At 34.3% G+C, this 25,050-nt stretch overlaps 3 protein-coding genes across 3 annotated transcripts; all 3 read right to left on the bottom strand.

The window, feature by feature from the left end:
• Positions 1–1,477: 1,477 nt before the first annotated feature.
• On the bottom strand, positions 1,478–3,940 carry LOC112784252 (small ribosomal subunit protein eS12z). The gene is made up of 5 exons (XM_025827407.3): positions 3,622–3,940; positions 3,315–3,358; positions 2,004–2,295; positions 1,843–1,908; positions 1,478–1,731 (listed from the first exon to the last, which is right to left on the bottom strand). The coding sequence occupies exons 2-5, from the start codon at positions 3,320–3,322 to the stop codon at positions 1,672–1,674; spliced, it is 426 nt and encodes a 141-aa protein (XP_025683192.1). The 5' UTR covers positions 3,323–3,358; positions 3,622–3,940; the 3' UTR covers positions 1,478–1,671.
• Positions 3,941–15,402: 11,462 nt separating this feature from the next.
• Positions 15,403–18,848, bottom strand: LOC112786067 (uncharacterized). The gene is made up of 3 exons (XM_025829490.1): positions 16,509–18,848; positions 15,998–16,138; positions 15,403–15,471 (listed from the first exon to the last, which is right to left on the bottom strand). Exons 1-3 carry the CDS (start codon positions 18,846–18,848, stop codon positions 15,403–15,405), a joined length of 2,550 nt encoding a protein of 849 aa, XP_025685275.1.
• Positions 18,849–20,641: 1,793 nt separating this feature from the next.
• On the bottom strand, positions 20,642–23,451 carry LOC112783416 (chloroplastic import inner membrane translocase subunit HP30-2). Its single transcript, XM_025826357.2, has 6 exons — positions 23,024–23,451; positions 22,631–22,746; positions 21,585–21,711; positions 21,143–21,291; positions 20,982–21,044; positions 20,642–20,875 (listed from the first exon to the last, which is right to left on the bottom strand). Exons 1-6 carry the CDS (start codon positions 23,318–23,320, stop codon positions 20,836–20,838), a joined length of 792 nt encoding a protein of 263 aa, XP_025682142.1. The 5' UTR covers positions 23,321–23,451; the 3' UTR covers positions 20,642–20,835.
• Positions 23,452–25,050: the final 1,599 nt, after the last annotated feature.

Consider the following 25,050-nt stretch of genomic DNA (forward strand, 5'->3'; position numbering starts at 1 on the left):
AATTTAAAAAAGGTGTGCTACCTTTATTAGTAGAAAATATAAATTCTAACAACAATTCTAATGAGAAATTCTCTTCCATTTCTGTTTATGGTTTACTTGTCACAAAAAATAATTTTATATCAATTTTTGTGTTATAAATAGTAGTAGAAATTAAAGATGTTTTTTTTTTCTCCAATAAAAAAGACTAACTTTAATTTTTATTGTGAATTTTAGTTATATGGTTAAAAAATAGAAAATTGATTAGTTTAAAAAAAAAAAAAAGTTATGTGAATTTGAATTTTATGTATTTGATAGTATGAAGTTTTAATTGTGCTCAAGACTTCCAGATTTCCCAGCACAGATAAACTATCAGCTCCGTCTTTGTCATTTTCAGATTCTAATGAAGGCTTGCTATTTGATTTAGCCACCATTGATGGAACGATTCGTGCTGCGGGTACAACTGTACAAGAGGTAGGTTGCCATAGAGCTCCTTTTTCAGGCTTCTTGTGATTTACAGCACCTAATGAGTGCATGGATGATCATTTCAACTTTCAAGTGACATCTATCTTTATCTTCTTTTTTTTTATTATTTTCAAAATCGTCCTTAATTATAATGTTTGGACAAATTTATCCCTAATAAAATTGGTAATTGCAACTCTTTGAAAGAAAAATCTCATCCCTCCCTAATCCATTCCCAACCAAGCATTGTATCCACCCTTTCTCTCTCTCATCATTCTTCACCAAATCTTCTGCATCCAAGTCCCTGTTCTCTGAACCGAAAAAAAAAAATCCCTGTTCTTATATTACTTGCCTCAGTAATTGGAAGTTTGGAACATCTTTAGTCACAATTTTTCCAAATTGACCACCTTTATCTTCACTTCTCTTCCAATATTTATTTTCCTCTTTCCATTCCAACACCAAAAACACCCCACTTTCTTTCATTTTCAACAAAGAGGAGACCCCATTCATCTGGGAATCAGCCACACCTTGACGACAACCATCTTCCAATTCTCTCCCAACACAGTCACACCAAACGGAAACATTGTTCTTAACCAATTCAACACCACCTCCACCACCATGACTATCACATTGGTTTTCATAACTTGAAAAACCTACTCCGTTTTCTATTGTCCCGCCTTTCAGAGCGCAAAGAGCTTCCCTGAGTTCAATCTTGTCATTTTCTGGCAAAGACGAACACCCAAATGGGTTTTTCAATTGTCACTACCGTGCCCATCAAATGGATGATATATTGTTCTATTTTGATGAATTCTATCTCCTTTTTGCTCTCCTCTCTTGCAATCTCTCTCTCCGTTCTGCCCCTCTCCTCAACGGTCAAATCTGCTTCTCTCTGCTTTCTTTTTCTTTCTGTTTTCTCTTTTCATTTTTTTAGTTTTATAATTATTTTTATTAATGTTATCCAAAAAATCAAGATTTTAGTAAAAAATATCATTTTAAAAATAATTATGAAGTTGGGAATGATTTTGAAAAAAAAGAACGATTTTGATTTTAAACAAAAACTTTCATTACCAAAACAGTCGTTAACTCAAAATAAGTTATGGAATTAGTCGATAAACCAGAATTAAATGGGCACGTGCATTTTCCACACTTCAAATCCCTAATACAACGCAAAATTCACCCTAATGAAAAAATCCCAAACTGAAGCCCAACACAAACTATGTAATTTGCAACTACTCATTGAGCTTTAACGTGCTGAAGGACAACATTATAGGCTTCATGTTCTTCTCCAAAATCCTACAGGGAACGAATAGTTTAATAATAATAATAATAATAATAATAATAATAATAATAATAAAGAAGCAAGAGACAATATGAATTGCACAAAAGCAAAGAAAAACATGATACCTTCACAACTACGCAGGAGCAACCAGTTACCTTCCTAGCTTTTCCTTCCGAATCAATCTTGCACAACTGCAAGGAGGGCAGAAAAGATTTATTTAAATTTAAGGAGACAGAAGTTTGAGAGGATATGAATTGCACGGCAGAACAAAGTTTCAAAGACTTACCCCAGCCCATTCTCCAAGGGTCTTTGCACTTGGAACTGTCAGCAAACTAACATTGTGCTCAGCACAAAGGGCCTTGACGAGTTTAACATAGTCAGGTTGGTCACAATCCTCAGCAAGAACAACGAGCTGAGCAGTGCGCTTCTCGATCACCTTGGCACCCTCATGAAGGCCTCGTGCAAGACCACCATAAGCAAGTGACTTCCTAAGTGTTAGCTGTAAGGCAGTCATGATATCCATTGGCTCGCCAATGGCAGGAGCTGCTGGCTCAGCTGCCACAACAGGACCTTCTTCACTGCAGATTAAGAGTATGATAAAAAAGGGTATCAAATAACTACCATTTTGGCTTTCAAAAAATTTAAGTTTTGACAAAATGACCCTTCTGAAAGAGAAAAGAAAAATGACATTTTGGCTCCCCAGAGATGATTTCAGTTTGACAAAATAAGCTATTTTCTCCATAAGTGGCAAATAGCCCGTGCATTTGATTCAACTTTTTATTGGAACATTTGAAAAATTATTTAGAAAGTACATACAAATAATCGAAGAAAAATTCAATCTCTAGAATCCTTTTCCCAATTTTTTTTTTTTTTACCATTCACAAAAGAATAATGGCCCAAAATAAATTCACTTAGCATAAAACCAATAAATTTGAAAAATGGAGAAATCTCGTTTTTCTAATTAGGCTTGCAAAATACTGTGTCACTCCCTATATTTGGAGTATTTTGGCAAATTGGGATATTTTTGGAGAATCAAAATGTCATTTTTCTTTCAAAGACCATTTTGTCAAAAATTGAATCTTTTGGAGACCAAAATAGTAGCTTAATCAAATAAAAGAAATGGTTTGTCAGCGGTGGCCGGTAAGCTACTCAACATACAAATAGAAGAATCATGATAACTACAACAACCTAAAATAGCTAACTTAGCACATAGAGAATTAAAAAAATACAATGCAAAAGACTAATCAAATCATGTGGGACTTAACTTTTAAAGCCAATTCCATAAGGGATGAAGTTAAATTGACAGAACTATTTATTCATGATTATGAACAGAGGGAAAAAAAAAACCTATATTCCCCGTCAAGAGTGTCAATTTGAAGAAAAAAATGCTACTCCATTATGTCCCAAATTTTCCATATATTGACCCAAAAAAAAATTCTGATCCAATACTAAAAATTAGTTTATCGTGTTGAGTTTTCAAGTCAATTAGATTGCAAGCAGTATGCAAAGCATAATATGAACAACAGCACGGCATTAAGAACCATACGGGAAAGAAAATTGAATAAATAAGACATGAGATAAATAAAATGGAACATACCCAGACATCCTTGTTGATAGGAAAAAAGAGCAATCTCTTCTTCACTGTACAGGGAAACAAAACAACAATAATATACCGAAAAATCAGATCTTGTGCTACGAAGCTTTACAGCAAATATTTTCGTAATTTCCGCAGAATAAACATTGACAGTACAAACATACGATAGTACCAGCTACTCATTTAGGACTTGACAAGAAAATCATCGCATGAGAAAAAGCTACGTTACAATGAGACAATATATTTGAAGAAATAAACGATGAAATAACAGAACACGAACGAATTGGCAACAGGGAGAGGGAAGGAATACCTGGAGGACGATGAATAGGTGCCGAACGAGTTTCCAGTGAGCCACAGAGAAAAACGCAAAAACCCTAAACGTTCTTATTCTTTGGGAGGGGGAGCAATTTCTTTTTGGTCTTTTTTTTTCTTTTTTGGACAAACGGGCCACACCCAAATATTTTTTTCCTTAATTTTTAATGTTTAAAGGCGGCTAGAATAGTTAAGGAATTAAGTTTTCTGTATAAAAAAAAAGGAAAATATCCAAAAACCAAAGTACTTATCTTTACAAGTTCCTAATCAAAACTCTTCAAACTATTTCCAAACGAGTTTAACAAAGACACGAATCCGCTATGTTCTTATAATTCATTCGTTATAACAATAGAATTGACCACTACATTTCGAGTAGGTGCTACATCATTTTCCTAAAAAAAATCATCATGCAAAAGGTAAATAAGTCAATTTCATCCATAAATCCATATCAACAAAGAATCCAAAATTAACTAATGCTAAACACATATTAAAGGTGTATTTCTCTTTCTTCTTTGTATATATTTCTTGATCGATCTATCCAATTTAGCTCCAAACCTCTTCGATATCGACCAACCCTTAGTTGCCACTTTTGAAAGACCTTGAATGTCGTCTGGACTAACCACGCACTCATACTGTGTGGCCATGTTGTTCTGTGTACCAACAACACTTTTGGATCCCAAGTTGGCATGATAATCAACTGACTTGGCTCTGACATCATCAAGAGCCGAATGCAACATGGCCGCTTCTTCGTTACAGGTCACGAAATTTTGGGCAACATTAAAGAAATATGAACACAATCCTCTGAATAAGTTATGGCTTTCATCCGATCGATACGACATAGTTGCTCTTGATGTAAGTGTGCTTGCGCGGTACATTTTTGCTCCATCGAGAAAGAACATAACAAGATGATACTATATCTACTCTGTAATATGAAAACACAGCAAGGTAATGGCAACAATGTATACCTCTTGATTCAAACATGTTGCACTCGCACCAAACCTTATGTGTTAAAGGGTCAAAATCAACACTGTTGGTGCAGTACCTAGACTCCCCAAAAAGTAGGTATCGCTCATCCACGTCCACACAAAACGAATCACCCTCTTGTGTCAAAATAAACAATTGCCTTTTTTCTTGAATTCCTGTTGGACTTCCCTAAACATAGAGCTTGTGTACTCCTGTTGAAATTGTTTTTCAATTGTATAGCTGGATGAATAGGGAATAACTCCTTTAGAGTCTGTAGCATCATCCTCCAGTTCTTTTTGCTCCTTGTTCCCAGCACATTATCATACTCATGCACGAACTGAACCAATCCACGGTTGGAATGTTAAAATCCCGTAAAAAGCGTGCATACTTTCACTCTTTGAGTACTCCTCATATCTGTCCAAAATTTACCTTGGAAAAATATTGAAACACATTGATTCGAGTAAGTTTTATGAAAAATAGATTAAGTGAAAAATAATGGTTAAGATGAGAGATTCGAGACAAGTATACTTATGAGAAAAACACTTCTATTAATGACAAATAAGCAATACAAGAACTAATAATGAGAAATAGAGGTGGAGAACAAGTGTTGAGACCTCCACTAATGTCACAAGAGGATGAATGTGCTTTATTTAAAGTGGACAGGGGTTGGCTAATGGTTATCGAGTATTTTGATGGAACACCTGAATGCCAGTTTTTACTTGTGAAGGTGATGAATGAAATGAAGAACAATGAGAGAAATTTTGGGGAGAGAAAAAGATGGGGTTTTTTAGCTTCTCAGCTTCAGAATCTAAAAAGAAAGTCGAAGGTCCCCTTAAAGAGGTGGTTTGAGGTCTTTTTATAGTGTAAAATCATAATGAAAAAGAAATCTATTATCCAATGGTTATAGTCTGATGTTAGACCTACTCTTTTTATCCTAAATATTTTTGGATATTCCCGTCACTTCAAGTCTTTTCAACTGTTCAATGGAGGAAGTTGATTTTCACAAGTTAAACTAAAGCTTATGACATGTGACATTAGTGAAGGGACATCTTGTTTGGTTTTCTTTCAACTAGATGACACTCTTTACACTCCAAATCCAACCAATCCATTTCCACCAATTTAGTTCACACTGAAGAGAAATTCAACTCCTCAAGGTGCTCTTTTTGGGTTCTATCCTTTTACCCAATACCTTTAGGAGGAACTTGACTCTTGTTTGACCATATTGTAGGTCATTCTTAAAATTATTTATGTACAAAAAAGGTTTATATTTTTAGTACACAACCACCCATATTCGTCGATCGTCATAAAGGTCTACAAAAACAAAAATGTGAAAAGCACTATCATGAACACTTAGCTACATCATCACAAACATCTATTGACTTAGGAAAAGAAACATCCATCGAACATGAAAAAGAGATATCCAATAAAATATCCAAATGAGTTATAATCCATCCGATGAAAATGGAACCAAAAATCTAGTATAATCAGAAAAAGGCTTTACAAAGAATCTACTCCCCAAAAAGAGCATACAAGCACATGACAAAACGTAACACAAAAACTAAACTTGATATAGATAGTCATCTGTTATGACCTCAATTCATCCAGCCCAATCCTTCTCGAAAGATTTCATAGACCAAGCATTCCATACAATGGCAGTCATTTTAGCATGTATTTCTCTGTACCGAGTGTATCCTCTGAGTTTAGCCGGTATCTTCATTAATATGTGCCATATGCACCATCGGTGACGAGTATTTGGAAAGAAATTCCTAATAGCACCAAACATGGCCTTGCACTAGTTCGTGATGACACCTTGTGGGGCAGTTCCCATGCATTTAACCCGTTGCGTGAATACTCACTCAAAGTTAGGGATTTACTCATTCCCAAGCAAAGCATTGTCAAGTAGAGTGGACTTCTCATGATGGCTAACACCAACAAAAGATGCAAACGGTAGTCCATGCCTGCAAGAAAAATAGCTACAAGTAAGAACTCGCGATAATTTCAAAACAGAAAAGCTTTCACTAGAGACACAAACACACACATAGTTATTTCTCATGCATGTTGTATCAACCGACACCATGTCTCTATAATATTCGTACGACGCCCTGCACCTTGTATCTACCCAAAGCACACTCCTAAACTTGTTAGCTTTGTCGATATCTACTGCATAAAAGAAATTCGAGTTGATCTCTTTCATTCGCAAAAAATAGCTCAAGATTTCTTTAACATCCGCGTTATCATTAGGACAGTGGAGATTGCTTGTAATGTAATTCCTCACGTCCTTTTCTGAGTAACTCAAATTCGACGACCTACTAACATCATTTGCCAGTGTGAGGTAGGTCTTGTTAGGCCATATGCAGCCTCATCGTTGTCATCAATCACACACTTGGAATGTATGGTCAGTTCTTTGTACTTGTGGTAATGGACCGATTTCTTAGCAGAACATGGGTGGATATGCTTCAATTCTAATTTTGACACCATCCAATTATCTTTTTTCCTATCCAACATCACGTACATCCTTGCTCTATATCTCGTGGTTGTTATTTTTTTTACCCGAGATGCTGCCTTCACTCGAGACTCCCAATAACCTTTCCGATTGCAATGTATCGATTAGTTAATAGGTATCCTTAATTCCTTCCTTGTCTTGTCAAAAATTGGTATTCCTAATCTTAATGACTAACTGATAAACTACTATTTTATGGTTTATCTTATGCTTAATTGAGTGGTTTTTATCAACTCTTTACCCATTTATTCATACTAATCGCATGCTTTATGTTTTCCTTCCTGATTTTATGCTATGATTGAAAACATGCTTCTTTGGCCTTTATATTGCTAATATTAATCCTATCTTATCACCATTAGATGCCTTGATATGTGTGTTAAGTGTTTTCAGAGATTACAGGGCAGGAATGGCTTAGAGGATGGAAAGGAAGCATGCAAAAGTGGAAGGAATACAAGAAACTGAAGGAACTGCTAAAGCTGTCCAGCCTGACCTCTCTGCACTCAAATGGTCATAACTTGAGCTACAGAGGTCCAAATGATGCGGTTTCAGTTGTGTTGGAAAGCTAACGTCCGGGGCTTCGATTTGAAATAAAATTTGCCATAGCTGCCCCAACGTTAGGTGACACGAACGCGTGAATGACGTGCCCGCATCGTATCTGCGAATTGCAATCCGCGCGAACGCGTGGACGACGCCTCCGCGTCACCTTCCCGCGACCTGAACATAACAGAAATCGCTGGGAGAAATTTTTGGGCTGTTTTTGACCCAGTTTTCAGCCCAGAATACATAGATTAGAGGCTATAAAGTGGGGGAATGCATCCATTCATAAGGAAGCTCTCATAATTCACAATTTTAGTTTTAGATGTAGTTTTTAGAGAGAGAGGTTCTCTCCTCTCTCTTAGGATTGGGATTAGGATTAGGATTTCAACTTTATTATTTCAACTTACAACTTCAATCACAGGTTCAATATTTCTTTTATTTATTTTCCCAATTAATTTATGAATATTCATGTTAGATTTGATTTCTTTTATTAATGCAATTTGAGGTATTTTCAGATTTAATTTTGCTTTGCTTTATTTACATGAATGCTTTTGATTTAATTTAGAATTTTCCTTTTTCGCTTTGGTTAAGTAATTGGTAACGCTTGAGCTGTCAAATAAAGCAGTGGTTGAAATTGGGAGTTGCTCCAATAACTCTAGTCTTTCCATAGGAATTGACTAGGACCTGAGGATTAAGCTAATTAATCCACTTGATTTACCTTCATAGTTAGAGGTTAACAAAGTGGGATTAAAATCCAATTCTCATCACAATTGATAAGGATAGGACTTCCAGTTCTAATACCTTGCCAAGAGTTTATTTTATAGTTATTTATTTATTTTATTCTTCTTATCATTCAACATACTAGTTCCTTACTTTCAAAACCCCAATTTACAAAACTCATAACCAATAATAAGAACATACCTCCCTGCAATTCCTTGAGAAGATGACCCGAGGTTTAAATACTCGGTTATCAATTTTAAAGGGGTTTGTTACTTGTGACAACCAAAACTTTTGTAAGAAAGGTTGATTGCTTGGTTTAGTAACTATACTTGTAACGAGAGTTTACTATAACTTCTAAACCATCAATCTTTAGTTCTTCAAAATGGCGCCGTTGCCGGGGAATTGCAAACGTGTGCCTTATTATTGGTTATTGTAAATATTTGCTTTTTACTTGTTTATTTGTTTTTATTTTTGTTTTTATTTTTGCTTTTTCATAAATTAAGAGGTTATTGGTTTTTATTTAGTTATTAAATTTTTTTCAAAAAGTTGTTCTTTGTGTTCATCTTGACCTTCAAGTTGTTCTTAGTTGTTTTCTTCATTTTGATCTAAAAATTTTAAGTTTGGTGTCATTTTATTCTTTTTCTCTTTCCTCATTTAATTCCAAAATATCTTTTCTCTTTATTTTTATTGAATTTTTGAATTTTCCATAAAAAAAAATTCAGATTTTGATTTTAAAATTTTTATCTTATCTTATCTTAGTTTTAAATTTCAAAATTCAAATATTTTTCAAAAATCATATCTTTTTCAAAATCTTATCTTATCTTATTTCAAAAATCAAATTTCAAATTTCAAATTTCAATATTCAATTTCCAAAATAAAAAATTCAAAATTCAAAATTTTAATTTCAAAATTTTAAAATTCAAAAATCAAAATTCAAAATTTAAAAATTCAATTTTCAAAATTTTAAATTTCAAAATTCAAAATTCAAAATTTAAAAACTCAAAATTCAAAATTTAATTTTTCAAATTCAAAAATTTTAATTTCAATAACCTTTTAATTTAAAATTTATTTTTATTTTCGTTTTTAATTTTTATTTGCTATTATGAATTCTCACCCCCATCGCTTTGAGTTTGGTTCCAATGCTGTTGCAAGGAATGGAAGTTATAACAGGAACATGCATCAAGGTCAAAACAATCAGAGATGGAAGGAGCCAAGAGGATCTGATCAACCCTTTAGGCAACAACACCTTCCAGGATACCATGGACAAAGACCATCCTACAATGCATGCCAATGCAATAGATATGGTGGACTCCCTTATAGTTACCAGCAAGTTCCATCATATGCCAATGAACCACCTCCTCAAAATAGTTTTGGACCACCATACTCACAAGCCCCTTACTACCAAATACCCTCATATGATCCTAACCCTTATCCACCATACCAACCACCTTATGAGCCATATGAACCATATCAAGAACCACCACTTCCCTATGTATCATGTCCATATCCATCACCTCAAGACTCAACAGAGCGTTTCAAGGAAGCAATGGACAGACTTAATGCAACCCTTCGCCAGCTGGACCAAGCAATAAATCAATTACCTTCCAAACGTTCGGACATTCAGGGAACCCCCATGGCTTCATGTGGACAATCTAATGAAGAACGTAGCATGAAGGAGATACTAAAAACTCCAGTGGATAGTAAGAAGCATGACTTTGTACTGGAACAAGTGGAGAAAGCCGAAATTATCGAAGAAGAAGAATTGATTGCAGACTTAGGAGATGCTGAACCTCCATGGGAAAGTCAGGTTATAGAACCTCCTTCCAAGGCAATTGAAATTAATGTTGAGGAGGGTTACAACCTCCAAGGCATACCATGGTTGAAGACTTGGAAGAGGTTGATCAAGAAATGGAGACTAAAGAAGCAGAAGCACAGCCTCTCATGCCCTTGGTGAGCAATGAAGAAAAGATTGAACTGGAAGAAAGCTACCAAGAGGAAGAGGTTAAAATTGAAGAAGCTTGCAAAGAGGTGGAAGTTGTCAAAGAAGAGCACAAGGGAGTGGAGCTGAAAATCACCTTGCCGAAGTTATTGGAGACCCCTCCCCCTAAGTTACCATCATCCTTCACAACATTTAAGTGGGTAAAATTCATATCCCTTAGCTTTCTAATTCCACTTGAATATGGGCTACTGGAGACGGATGGTCAACTTAGAGCTCTTTGTGGCATAAAGAGAAAGAGGAAGATGGTCAGTGGTAAGAATTGTCCTGCAAGGTTCATTATGGTTGGAAGCTCAAAGTTTAAATGCAAGGGTTGGTGTAAAGCTCAACTGAATGGGTCTAGGAAGTTGTTTGGCCGCTTTAGTGAGAATTCAGATTGCTTGCCACCCGGATGGAATCATGATGATCAACAAGAAGACGGGTGCAAAAGCAAGGTTTGGGATCCTGGAATCTGTTCTGACATTCAACACCCCGGGAGCCTAAGAATCTGTTTGAAGCTGCTCAAAGGCTTTACGTGCCTAGTTTGGGACCCCGGAGGCTGTTGGAATTCCAAACACTGGTGGAGATTTTTGGATGAATTCAAGCATAAGCCACCATAACAGGAAGCTCACCAAATGTCCAACTTAAGGACTTTAACTAAAAGTGCTAGGTGGGAGACAACCTACCATGGTATGATCGTTCCTTTTTCATTTTTATTTAGTTTTATTTATTTTCGAGTTTTATTTTATTTTATTGTATTGAACCTGGAATTTTTCAGAACATTCATATTAGCATTGCATTCTGCATACTGCATTATTAAAAAAAAAAAGCAAGCACGCACGCGACGCGGCAGCGTCGCTGACGCGTCCGCGTCACATGTGCATTGTGAAGAAGAGAAATCGAACAGAGAGTCACGCGGTAGCGTGGCTGGAGGCGTGCCTTTAGCACAAATCATCCCACGCGACAGCGTCGCTGACGCGTCCGCGTCACATGGGGAACCTACCTCCCACGCGTCCGCGTCACTCACGCGGCCGCGTGACCTGGAAATCGACGTAAGAAAGGGTGCACGACCGAAAGTTGTGCGAGAGTGGTGCTGGACTGGTGCTGATCGCACACGCCTTACCACGCGGACGCATGGCTCACGCGTCCGCGTCATATCCCCATGATGGCCACTCACGCGATCGCGTCGACCACGCGACCGCGTCACCCTGGATTTTGGCAATACCAAGTTTCAAACAGAGAGTTGTGCGACCGCGAGGCTGCACTCAGGCCATTCGCACAAATCTGGTCACGCGATCGCGTGACCCACGCGTCTGCATCACCTGACCTTATCGCGCACCACGCGACCGCGTCACCCACGCGTCTGCGTCACATGTGGCGCACAGAATATCCAGATCAGCCAAAATATCTTATCTTTTCTTCTCCAAATCCTTATTTTTCTTATCTTTTCTAATCCTAGTTTCTTCTATCTTTTCTTCTTTCTTTCTTACTTTATTTCTTTCACTTCTCATTCCTTTTCACCTTCATTCTATTTTACTTACTTTATTTGCATATTTCATTCATTACATTTTAATTTTGTGCATATTTTTCTTTTCTTTTCTAAATTTATTAATATTTTCCCATTGGTGTCACTTGTTCATATTCAACTGTTGTGTCTTTTCTGGTATTATTTTGATGCTCAGTGACTTGTTCTACACTGTTGGGTAATATTATTTAAGTCAAATGCTAATCTTTTATGATATTTGTATTAATTTTGCATTGACATGAATTTATATTGTCTTGCACTCTCTTCCCTATTGTTGCAAATTTTTGCACTCTTGATTTGCCATGTACTTCTACTATTTTCTCACTTACATGTTATAGCTACCATGTAATTGAGACCCTTATTATCTGGCATTAACACCTATATTTTATTTATTTTCTATCTTTATTTTGGGTTACTTTTCTTTTTTTCCCTCTTCTTTCAGGATGGCCACCACAAAGGGAGAGGAAAAGCTTCTTAATGGGAAGACAAACAAGTCCACCTGCACAATCTTTGGAGAAAAATGACAGTTGAAGCAACCCGTCTACTGGCACATCTTAGCATGCACCGAGGACGGTGCAATCTTTAAGTGTGGGGAGGTCGATACCGATCTCCATGGGTTAGTCACTCTTCTATCTCAACACCAATGGTTTATTTTCCTTGTTAGTTGTTACATTTGCATGTTTGATTGCATGATTATTTGATTTCGTGCATATTTTACCACTTGGTTGAAGTAATATTTTCTTTTTCAAGAAACCTTTTAAGAGCATTTCACTAATTTGAATAAAATTTAATGTTACACTTGTTTGAAGAAATATTATACTGGAACATGGTTTAGAGCTCGAACACACAAAACTTGTGAGATTTTTGAGCCTATTTGAATAAGTTGCATTTTACCAACCAATATTTTATTTTTGGTGTGTATTTTTCTCTCTAAAATTGTGATCTTTGTCTTGCTTAATTCTATATTTCCATAGTTTGATGTATGCATACACTTACATGATTGAGGCCTTTGTTTCACTGAGCTTACATACCCATATGGCCTTACCCTTTCATTATTCTTTGCAAACCAATGTTGAGCCTATTATACTCCTTTGTTCTTCACTTTAGCACATCATTAACTCTAAGCGAAAAATAATAATGTCCTTAATTTGAATCCTTGGTTAGTTTAGACTAGTGAGAGTACCCATGAATTAAGTATGGGGAAAGTTGAATTCGGAAACATTTGGTTTGAGAATTGAGTTTGTTAGAATTTTCTGAAAATGTAAAAGAAATGTTTAGAACATGATTCATGCATCCAATAATTTAATCATATGCATTGAAAAAATAAAAGAAAAAAATATAATATAAAAAAAAGAAAAAAAAGAAGAAGAAAAAGAGAAAAAGAAGAAGAGCAAATAGTAAAAAAAAAAGGGGACAAAATGCCCCAAAGTAAGTGGTGAAAGCAATGCATATGTACTGTACTTGAAATTAGAATGCATGAATATGTGGAAAACATGGTTAATGGATAGTTAGGTTTTGTATTTTGATTACATGGATTGTCTTAAGTTAGGTGGGAAAAGTTTAAGTTAATTAAGGATTCAGATTTTAGTCCACTTGCCCAAATACAATCCTACCTTGACCCTAACCCCATTACAACCCTTAAAAGACCTCTTGATATGTGTATCTGTGCATTAAATTTATGTTGATTGTTAGATGAAGAGCAAGCCTTAGAAAGCAAGGTTAGTAGATAATTGAGAAAGTCGGACCTTAAACACTTGAGTGATTAGAGTGTATACACTTCCGGTGAGGGTTCGACGCTCGATTCCTTGTTCCCGGCTTTCATGAGCTATTTTCTTCTTGCAAGTCTATTTGTACTCTATTTTGTAATTTGAATTTGTGAAATCCAATTCATATTTGTTCTTGAAAGATTTATTTACTTTTAACCAAGTAGGTAGAAACATTTTGCATGTAGTTGCATTCATATAAGATATGTTGCATTTCATACATTCTACCATTCCTCTTCACTTCTTTTATAGTTTCTCTTGAGCTTAGCATGAGGACATGCTAATGTTTAAGTGTGGGGAGGTTGATAAACTACTATTTTATGGTTTATCTTATGCTTAATTGAGTGGTTTTTATCAACTCTTTACCCATTTATTCACACTAATCGCATGCTTTATGTTTTCCTTCCTGATTTTGTACTATGATTGAAAACATGCTTCTTTGGCCTTTATATTGCTAATATTAATCCTCTCTTATCACCATTAGATGCCTTGATATGTGTGTTAAGTATTTTCAGAGATTACAGGGTAGGAATGGCTTAGAGGATGGAAAGGAAGCATGCAAAAATGGAAGGAATACAAGAAACTGAAGGAACTGCTAAAGCTGTCCAACCTGACCTCTCTTCACTCAAACGGTCATAACTTGAGCTACAGAGGTCCAAATGATGCGGTTCCAGTTGCGTTGGAAAGCTAACGTCCGGGGCTTCAATTTGATATATAATTTGCCATAGCTGCCCCGACGTTAGGCGACGCGAATGCGTGAATGACGCGCCCGCGTCGTATCTGCAAATTGCAATCCGCGCAAACGCGTGGACGACACCTCCGCGTCACCTTCCCGCGACCTGAACGTAACAGAAATTGCTAGGAGCGATTTTTGGGCTGTTTTTGACCCAGTTTTCAGCCCAGAACACACATATTAGAGGCTATAAAGTGGGAGAATGCATCCATTCATAAGGAAGCTCTCATAATTCACAATTTTAGTTTTAGATGTAGTTTTTAGAGAGAGATGTTCTCTCCTCTCTCTTAGGATTAGGATTTCAACTTTATTATTTCAACTTACAACTTCAATCATAGGTTCAATGTTCCTTTTATTTATTTTTCCAATTAATTTATGAATATTCATGTTAGATTTGATTTCTTTTATTAATGCAATTTGAGGTATTTTCAGATTTAATTTTGCTTTACTTTATTTACATGAATGCTTTTGATTTAATTTAGAATTCTCTCTTTTGGCTTTGGTTAAGTAATTGGTAACGCTTGAGCTGTCAAATAAAGCAGTGGTTGAAATTAGGGGTTGCTCCAATAACTCTAGTCTTTCCATAGGAATTGACTAGGACCTGAGGATTAAGCTAATTAATCCACTTGATTTATCTTCATAGTTAGAGGTTAATAAAGTGGGATTAAAATCCAATTCTCATCACAATTGATAAGGATAGGACTTCCAGTTCTAATACCTTGCCAAGAGTTTATTTTATAGTTATTTATTTATTTTATTCTTCTTATCATTCAACATACTGGTTCCTTACTTTCAAAACTCCAATTTACAAAACTCATAACCAATAATAAGAACATACCTCCCTGCAATTTCTTGAGAAGACGACCCGAGGTTTAAATACTCGGTTATCAATTTTAAAGGGGTTTGTTACTTGTGACAACCAAAACTTTTGTAAGAAAGGTTGATTGCTTGGTTTAGTAACTATACTTGCAACGAGAGTTTACTATAACTTCTAAACCATCAATCTTCAGTTCTTCACTAACCCAACTTTTTTTGCATAATTCAAATAGAATTCCTGTGCCCACTACAACGAATCAAATCGCAATCCTACGTAGGAGATTTTCTCTAGGTGAATGCCAGTATGATCCGGCAACTGCAAATCATTCAGAAAAAATAACATTCAATGCCACACACACCTAAAAATTTGATTCCATTAATATTATAATAACAATAAAATACAATTCACACCTTATGACTCAATTCTGTATCATCATTTTTCAACGCAATAACATTTATAACAATTTCCACCAGCAATCGAAAACAACTTAATATAGCTAAGCGAATCCCCAAAAATGTATAACATAAAGATATAAGCATCCTCTATTCAACACCCAAAAACCTCTTCCAACATCCACTTATTCGTTGAGAACACCAATGTAAAACAAAAAAAAAATCCAATCATTTACATACAAAAATCCACTAAATTACTACAGAAGATCAAATAATAAACAAGAGTATCCCTCTTAATACCTCCAAAAAAAAAAATTAAACAAAGTTGCAATTAAACATACAACTTGCATAACAAAAATCCATGAAAAACACATCATATATCAAAGTTGTACCATCAGACTAGTATAAAAAAAAATCCACGCCAATTATACTACTAAACCACCACTTACCTTATCTACATGTTGAGTATCATCATCACTCAAATACGGGACATTGACTTCGATGCAATTAGAGTGATCACTCATATCATAGAAAGTGACATACAATCCTTCTTCACCAATTGATGGTTCCATTGACGCAACACTCTCAAACTGCCTTCAGCGTCAACAACTGCACCTTGCTCCTATGAATGTGAAACACTATGGCTCCACGAGAATCCCCTGATCACATTGCTGCTCGTTTAGGCGAGCCGTTTGGCGGTACGATGATGGCGCACAGGGGCGGAGCTAGGCTAACTATTTAGGGGGGCGGTGTTATATTTTATATTACTATTTCTATTGATAAAATTAAAAAAAAAATAAATATATAATCTCAATCAAAATAAGACAATAATATATAAAAATTACTACTTACAGTTTTGTATCATGAAAAGGCTATTCGACGTTTTTTTCTATTTTCAAAATCATCTATAATTGAATTTGTGTCAAAAATAGCTGCTAATTCTTTTTCTATATAGATGACCAAATTGTCTGCAAGAAATTCATCAGCCATCTTACTTCGGAGTCTTGTCTTAACAATTTTCATTGCTGAAAAAGCTCTTTCTGTTGTTGCTGTAGACACTGGTAGAGTCAAAACAAGACGTATTAATCTATCAACCATGTGATAAGTTCTTGATTTTCCCGTTTCTTGCAACTTGTTGCACAATTCAGAAAATGTACCAATGCCTTTCAAATGATTTGGTATATCATGCTGATAATGTTGCAACTGAGATTTCAAAATATTTAGCTCATTAGAAGGAAAGTCAAGGGGATAAAACTTCTCTGCTAACTTGCTGATTTCTTCAATATTGAATGATTTGAAATTGTCCTTAGGATCCAAAGCACAACTCAAAGTCAAAAGCTCTATTGTTTGCTCATTAAATCTACTATTCAACTCTTGTATTTGAGAGTCAATTGTTGCCAAGAATACATCTATTCGATAATGATGCTCAACTGTCACACTTGGTTGACGAGATCGACCTCTTCCAAAAACATATTGTGCACTCATATTAGGGACTTCAATTTCATGTTTTTCACAAAAATCTTTAACATTTGCAAGAAAATTGCACCATCCACCATCTCTTAATTGTTGAAGAAGTAACTTTGATGTAGAAACAATATGCATTGCATTAAGAATATCTTGAGATTGTTGTTGCAGTGCTTGGCAAAGAACATTAGTGATTCCCATAATCTCTTTCATCAAGTGCAAAGTGAAAACAAATTCAAATGACAATAATATTTTACTAACACCATAAGCCTCACCTCTTTGTGCATAAGTTGTCCCGTCTTCAATGATATTGAGAACAATATTAGTAGCAGTAAACATTTTTACCAAACTGCAAATAGAATTAAAGTGAGAGCTCCATCGAGTATCCCCAGCTCTTTGTAAAGTGCTTATTTGATTCGCACCTTTGCCTGTTTCTAATTCATTTTGAGCAACCAAGTTTGCATTTTCAATTGCTTGAGCTTCTTGTAATTGATCATGTCTTTTTGAAGAAGCACTAACAATAGTGACAATAGAGTTTAATTGAGTAAAAAATTCATGAATTTGAAGTACCTCTCTTGAAGCTGCCACCAATGCTAATTGTAACCTATGAGCAAAACAATGCACATAGTATGCTTGTGGAGAATCTTTAAGAAATAAAGCTTGCAAACCATTCCACTCACCCCGCATGTTGCTAGCACCATCATACCCTTGACCCCTAATATTTTCAACTTGGAGATTATAATGAGAAAGGACAGAAATCAATTCTTTCTTTAAAGTTGTTGCACAAGTATCAGTGACATGCACAAGATCAAAAAATCTCTCTTTAACAAAACCATCTAGAGTAACAAATCTCAAAACAATGGCCATTTGCTCCTTTTTAGATTCATCTCTAGCTTCATCAACAATAATACAAAATTTGGCATCTCCAATCTCTTCTCTAATTGAATTTCTCACCTTAGTAGCAAGAATATGTAGAATTTCTTTTTGGACATCATTTGAAGTATACTTAGCATTTTTTGGAGCATTTTCCAAAACATTCTGTTTCACTCTTTCATTGTAAGATCCCAAAAATTTTAACATTTCCAAAAAGTTACCTCTGTTGCTTGAACTTTGGCTTTCATCATGTCCTCTGTATGCACAACCTTGAAATGTCAACCATCTAATGCAATCTATAGATGCTCCTAGTCGAATTCGATTCTTTTCAATCTCTTCTGATGTTTGCTTATGAAGAAGTCTGTCAATATGTTGTGATTGTTTCATCAAATCATCACATGATTTCAGCGCCTTATGATGGAATGAGTTAGGACCTTTGCCAATGTGATTCAAAAGAGCACATTCTTTTCCACTATTTACTTTCTTCCAATTCCTGAAACCATTCTCAATAAAAGCATTTGAACCCGTATTGATTGAAGGTTCCTTAGCAAAAAGAAAGCACGGAAAATAATATATAGCATCATCTTCTATAAAATATTCTAACCAAGATGGGAACAATTTAAACCATGAAGCTTGAAAGCGACGATGACTTTTATCACCAGAAAATGGATAATTATCAAGAATTAGCTGATTTGGCCCAACTTTAATATAAGCCCGACGGATTTCATCTCTTTTATTTGGAGGAAACTTCCAAATCATTGGTCGCATTCCAGGATCTCTTTCCAAACGAAAAACATCCAGTTGATTTGGAAGAAGTCGTGGACGCTTTGAGCTATTCAATGAAGAACTTGAAGTAATGAAATTTGATGACCCCTCAAGTATTGGAGTAGTAATAGTAGAAGCATCTTCATTCTCTTGATCTTTTCTTTTAAAAAATGTATCAATGGTTTTGAACTTACTCATAATTCAAATGGCCAAATAAGTTCCTATAATTTAAAATATATTTAGCAAAAAGTATAAATTACAGTCTAAATCTTTATAAAATATAAAAATTATATTTTAATTTAAAATAAAATATTAAAATTCAGAACAATAATACTAACATCCTAGTATAAATAATATAAAATTATAATTAAATAGTTAACTAATAAAAAAACTAAATATACAAACTAACATATAATAACATAAACTTAATTAACAAATAATAATAAATTAACTAATTAAGTAAATAACTAAATATATAAAAAAGAATAAAAATAGAACCTTTTTTGAGAAAGAGGAGTGAAAAATCACTTGTTAAACTACTCTCTTTTTTTTTAATCTGCAAAAAACAAAAAAAAATAAGAGTTAAAAAGGTAAAATTGTAAAAGATAAGAAGATTAAAGAGATAAAGAAGAAGAAGAATAGAAAAAGTTGTTACCTAAATTTTTTGAAAGCCAAGGTGGGAAAAGAGGGAAAGGAAGAGACCGGTTGTATGTTGAAAAATAAAAAAAGGGGATTGGGGAACTGATTAGTGACGTTGGGAAATAAAAAAGGAATAAGAATTGGGAAATAGAAAAGGGGATAGGGAATGGACTATTGGGCTGGGTTTTGTAGAAATTAAAAGTGAGAGGGGGAGGGAGGTTGGAAAAGATAGAACAAAAATAGAAGGGGGGCTGAGAAATAAAAAAAGGGGATCTGACTTTTTTTTTTTTTTGAATAAAAGCTAAAATTTTGGGGGGGGGGGGGCCATTGCCCCCCTTTGTTTATACCTACCTGCGCCCCTGATGGCGCATGCACGAGACGACGACAACTAGGGTGGGGTTGGGATGCAATCGCAGTGTGTACGTTGAATTTCTCGTTGACAGGACAGGTTGGATTAGAAATGAAGTCGGAAACTAGCGATGCGCGTTTGATCGGTCTGCACGGCGGCACGACGACGGCGCAAGTACCACAATAGCGACAACACTGAAGAAGGGTGGGGATGCGATCGTGAGCCTAGGGTTGGTACTCCTTGATGCAAACTACGTGAATGTGAAGTTAAATTTGGCAACTCTTATTTTTCAAATTTGTAATTAATGTTGATCATTAACATATTAAACATATTATTTTTAATAAAAAAAATAAATATTAATTATAGTTGTTAAAACTTGAGTGATTATAAGTTGTTCCCCAATACTTTTTCTTAAAATTTTGCCCTTAACAAGTATGACACGTGTTACCCAAGCCATTCTTAATTTCCTAAATTCTTCTTGTTAAATTTCTATAGTACAAGAAAATTTGTTCAATATCATTCTAAATTTCTTAAATTCTTATTGTTAAATTTCTACAGTGCAAGAAAACTTATCGCACTGTTTGGCTAAGCAGTGGCTTACACACATTAAATAGTTGAAATATCAAGTAGAGCTCGAAAATCAAAACCAGGTCATAATACCATGATCAAAATTCAAAAGCCAACTCTGAATGAAGTTGCCACTTAAATACAATTTATATCACTAGTAATATCGTTGATAAACATAAACCGAATGTTTTTCTCCATTGATCTTATAATCACCGAGTCTAAAAACATCTCGATGTGCTAGTTTTTAGTTGGCTAGTATTCTTTTGTACGTTGTAACACGGTTTCTTGCTATTCAAAATATCATTGTCTATTATCGTCACTACTGAGTATTCATTTCGAGGAACAAGTTTTAGAACTTACATGTTACAACCAATGGCAACAATTTCTCGACCGATTGGAGTTTATCATTCATGCCCCATAATCAACTTTCACTCCATTTACCTCTAGCAACTTAAGTTATTTGATTAGATGAGCAAATTTTATTAAAGTACACACTGCAACAATGGAATAGAAAGCATAATAAACAAAAATGACAAAATTCATTTGAAACACAAACTTCCTACTATCATTCTCAACTGTTATTAACCACTAAAACTTTGGAGGAGATAGCTAACTCCTACTCATAAGAAATCAACGCCGGCTTCCTTGTTTTTCTTTCAGATCTGCGTCCCTGAAAGTAAAAAGAGCAGCAGTTAGGCGTGTCATGAAAGGCATAGGAATAAGGAATAGTACTGTGAGTGTATGGCTACATTCAAGCCATCAAGCGAAACCCATACCTCTCTATGTGGTCAAGAATCAAAAGCCTGGGTCCAGGAGGGATCTTTACATCTCTGAGAGCACTGAAACACATCATAGAAAAATAAAAAACTTGGTTAAAAATAAAAAATAAAAAAAGAAGGTAAAAAAAATAAAATTATGCCTTGACTGAACTTCCTACCTATCAGTGAGTAAAGGAAGAGTGTTGTCTGTTAACAAGCCTCTCTTAAAATTCTTCTCATAACTCTGAAGGCCAAGGTTTTGCAGCATGCTTCTTGTTTTGATATAGTGAATATCTTCAGCAGGTGGTTGAGAAAACTTCTGTCCTATCTGCATGATTAATGAATAGTTATATACATGCTCCAAGGATAAACCAAATATAAACCTACATAACACATAACATCTGCAAACTTAGGCAAGCAAATCTAACTTACCACAAAGACAACTATAAAACAAAAAATTGAAGCTCAAGTAGGATCACAACCACCAGGCCTAAACAAGAGTTATCCCTAAAATCGTACCCACGAAGAGATAGAAAACAAACAAAGACCAGAACAAACCTTTGTAAAGACATATTTTCTTGCACAACTAAAGAGAAAAGATACATTTATTTTTACACCCACCTGGAAAAGTCCACCCTGAACAAGTGCAAAGAAAAGTCCAGAAGTGACGGCATTTGCTGCTTGGTTTGGTCCACCCATGCCGCTCACTAATGAAAACATGGCCCCAGAACCAAAAGCTGCCGCCATGCTGAAAATTACATAAGATTTATTTCAATAAGGAAGTCCAGAGGGAAAAAAAATTGAGAACCATTAAGCAAGTGGAAACGAATAAAGAGAAATGTTAGGGTACCAACACTTTTTATCGATATAAGCCAAATGGTCAACATCTTATTTTTATACTATTAGGATTTAGGGTTTAGAATTTAGTATTTAGGGTTTAGTGAAGACAACACCATATTTTTTGGATATCACGTATAAAAATATCTTTTCAGCCATGTATTGGCCAAAAATGATAAATTTTGTTGGTCATATAGCATTATTCATAAATAAAAAGCTTTCGTTGGGGAAAACATACAGCTAAACAAATGGTCTCCTTGAAAGAGCCATTTCATCGACTCTAATGGTCGATGTCTGTCCTGTTGGCAAGTTTATTATAACACCAGCATCAAAAACACCTTCAAATACATTATATACATTCACCCCTATGTCTGAACGAAATTTAAAACTTTGGCATTTAGGCCAAGAACACTTTCTCTAGAATTAGTTTAGCAAATATTTTGAAGCCACAAGAGTATCTAAGTTAGTATCAATATAGTATTCTAAGTTTCTAACCAAAAACACACACAAATATCTACTGAACAACTTTAACAAATCATCATCATCATCATCATTAATTAGCCCCCTTTGGGCAATCTGATGACATTTGAATTTGCCTTAATTTGGGAAGAATGACAAATGGACAGCTTAAAAGTTAAAATTCACTTATTCACTCATTCAGAATTGGGCGATACTTAATTATTTATTGCTATGTACTTTTCCCAGAACAAAAATATTCTTTCCAATTTTCCATAGTAAGGCTAGTATCATTTCACCCATAAATAACTTTAGGTACAAGCTTATTGAGCCAGTGTCACTAAAATAACGAGAGAGCTTATGTGAAATCTCACCTGGACTGAACATCTTCCTTGCCCCTTAACCTTTTCAACACACACGAAATACCGGCGTTGACTCCAGTCATGACAGCAAAGTTACGAGCTTGAATTAGAGGACCTCCAGAAAGAGCCTACAATCAGAGTTAAACAAAATCATGTTACTTGCACACAACAATTCTAGAAAGAACTCTATGAAAAACCTAAAGATTTCATATTCCATAAGGAAAAACCTTGGCCTACTTAATTAAGTCAACATGAATGAATGATTACACATTAGATTGAAATTCAACCATTAAATTCCCAACAAATAAAAGGACCTAGATTGAAAAAGTCAACTAAGGATAACCGGGTAGGAAAATTAAAAGCAACGATTTTAGAACCCTAAAAGAGAGAAAGAGGAAAAGGAACCTGAGCTTGCTTGAGAGATGCCATGGCTTGGGGGTTGAGAGAGGCGTTAGGTGGAGGGGTGGGAAAAGTTGCGGCGGAGTCGGCGGTGAGTGTTCCCATGAAGGCGCCTATGGCGGCACCCTGGGCGGCGCTGGTGGTGGTGACTACGGCCGCCTCGACGGCAAGGGACTGGCGCGAGAGCCATACTCGGAAGCGGGTCTCAAGCTCCTTGAATCGACCTTGGAGCTGTTCAATGGGGTTCTGAAGGTGCTGAGGCAAAACCTTAGCCACCATCACTCCCTGCTTCCCTTGTTCCATTTCTCGCGTAAATTCTTGGGTGCCGCACCTAAGCGAGAGAAGAGAACAGAAGAGAAGAAGGAATAGAGATAGATATTTTTTTTATGATAATGGGAAATATGGATAAGTAAAAACGTTATGCGCCTATGTATGTATATATAATGTATTTTTAAGGTTAATTATTTAAATAATCCCAAAAATTTTAAAACCGGACTGATTAATTTTTTAAATTTTATTTTAATAAATAAATTAATTTTCAGTTTATTTTTTAATAAAATAATTATTTAAATCAGTCTTAACAATTTTAAAGTGAATATTTTAATTTTAAAAAAAATTAATATAAATTTTTAATATTTTTTTCATTGAGACATAACTAAATTTATATTATAAATATATACATAAAAATTTAATAAATAAATTTATTATTATTTTTGTTTAAAATATACAAAATATTATGGTATAGTATTATTGTACAAATAATAATAATAATAATTTTTTTACGAAAAATTATTAGTTTGAAGAAAAAATATTAAAAATTAATAATTAATTTTTTAAAAATTAAAATATTTATTTTTAAAATTTTTTAAAATTAATCTGAATAATTATTTTATCAAAAAATAAATAATTGGAATAAAATATTAAAGATATTTTTGTATTTAAATAACTATTCTAATATTTTATATAGGTGTGAACTATTTTTTATTAATTATTAAAAGAAGAAAATGAAAATTACCACCTGTTTGTTCGCCCTATCAGGCTACCAGACAAGACCGACACCTTCTCTTTCAATGGGAATCGGTGCCCAATTCTTTGCCTGATTAGCCGCTACTGCTATTACTACTCTTTTATGTGCACTTTCCACAAAAAAAATTTTTGGAAAACATTTTAATAAAATGCAAACATAAAGAAATGAATTTTTAAATATTGTTAGTAACTTATTGCAGTGTAAAACAACTTATTATTATAAATATTTATATTTGCTGCTCATTTTGCAAAACTTTTTACCGTAATAATGTGCTACACCAACAATTTTGGTCAAATGAATAATCTTATACATTAATTTGTCTCGGACCAATTCTTTAACAATCTTATATATTTTTCCCGGCGGCGAAAAAACGCCATTGACTATTGATTCTGTTTATCACGGTATATTATTTTATCATCAACCATATATTAAAAAAATATTTAGGAGATAAAGGTACCGCTAATCAATATTGAATAAACTGTTATGATATATTTTAGGTTTTTTTTTATAGTTTCGCAAAATTTTTAATTAGGTCCCTATACTTTTTTTTTTAATTGAGTCTTTATAATAAAATTTTTTTAATTAGATCATTTTTAGTAGTAATTGGCTTAATTGTATAGGGATCCAACTAAAAAAAATAAATTGGTACAAGATCCCAAATAAAAGGATAAAAAAGTGTAGAGACCTAATTAAAAAAAATTGGTACAAAGATTCAATTAAAAAAAAAGTATAAAAACTTAATTAAAAATTTCACAAAACTATATAGACCAACAAAATAATTAAACCTATATTTTATTATAGAATTTGAATAACAATTATAAAATATGAATTTGTCAAAAACATATCATTTGCCACTTAAAATTACAAAATGATAATGAAATATTAAAATTACAAAATAATAATGAAATTTTATGCAATTAAATGGTTTATAAAATTTTAATTTTATCAATTACATCTTTAAAATTAATAAATATACACCACATTTATTTTTAACTCAGTTTTTATT

This window comes from Arachis hypogaea, chromosome 20, assembly GCF_003086295.3.
Source record: "Arachis hypogaea cultivar Tifrunner chromosome 20, arahy.Tifrunner.gnm2.J5K5, whole genome shotgun sequence".
Lineage (NCBI taxonomy): Eukaryota > Viridiplantae > Streptophyta > Magnoliopsida > Fabales > Fabaceae > Arachis > Arachis hypogaea.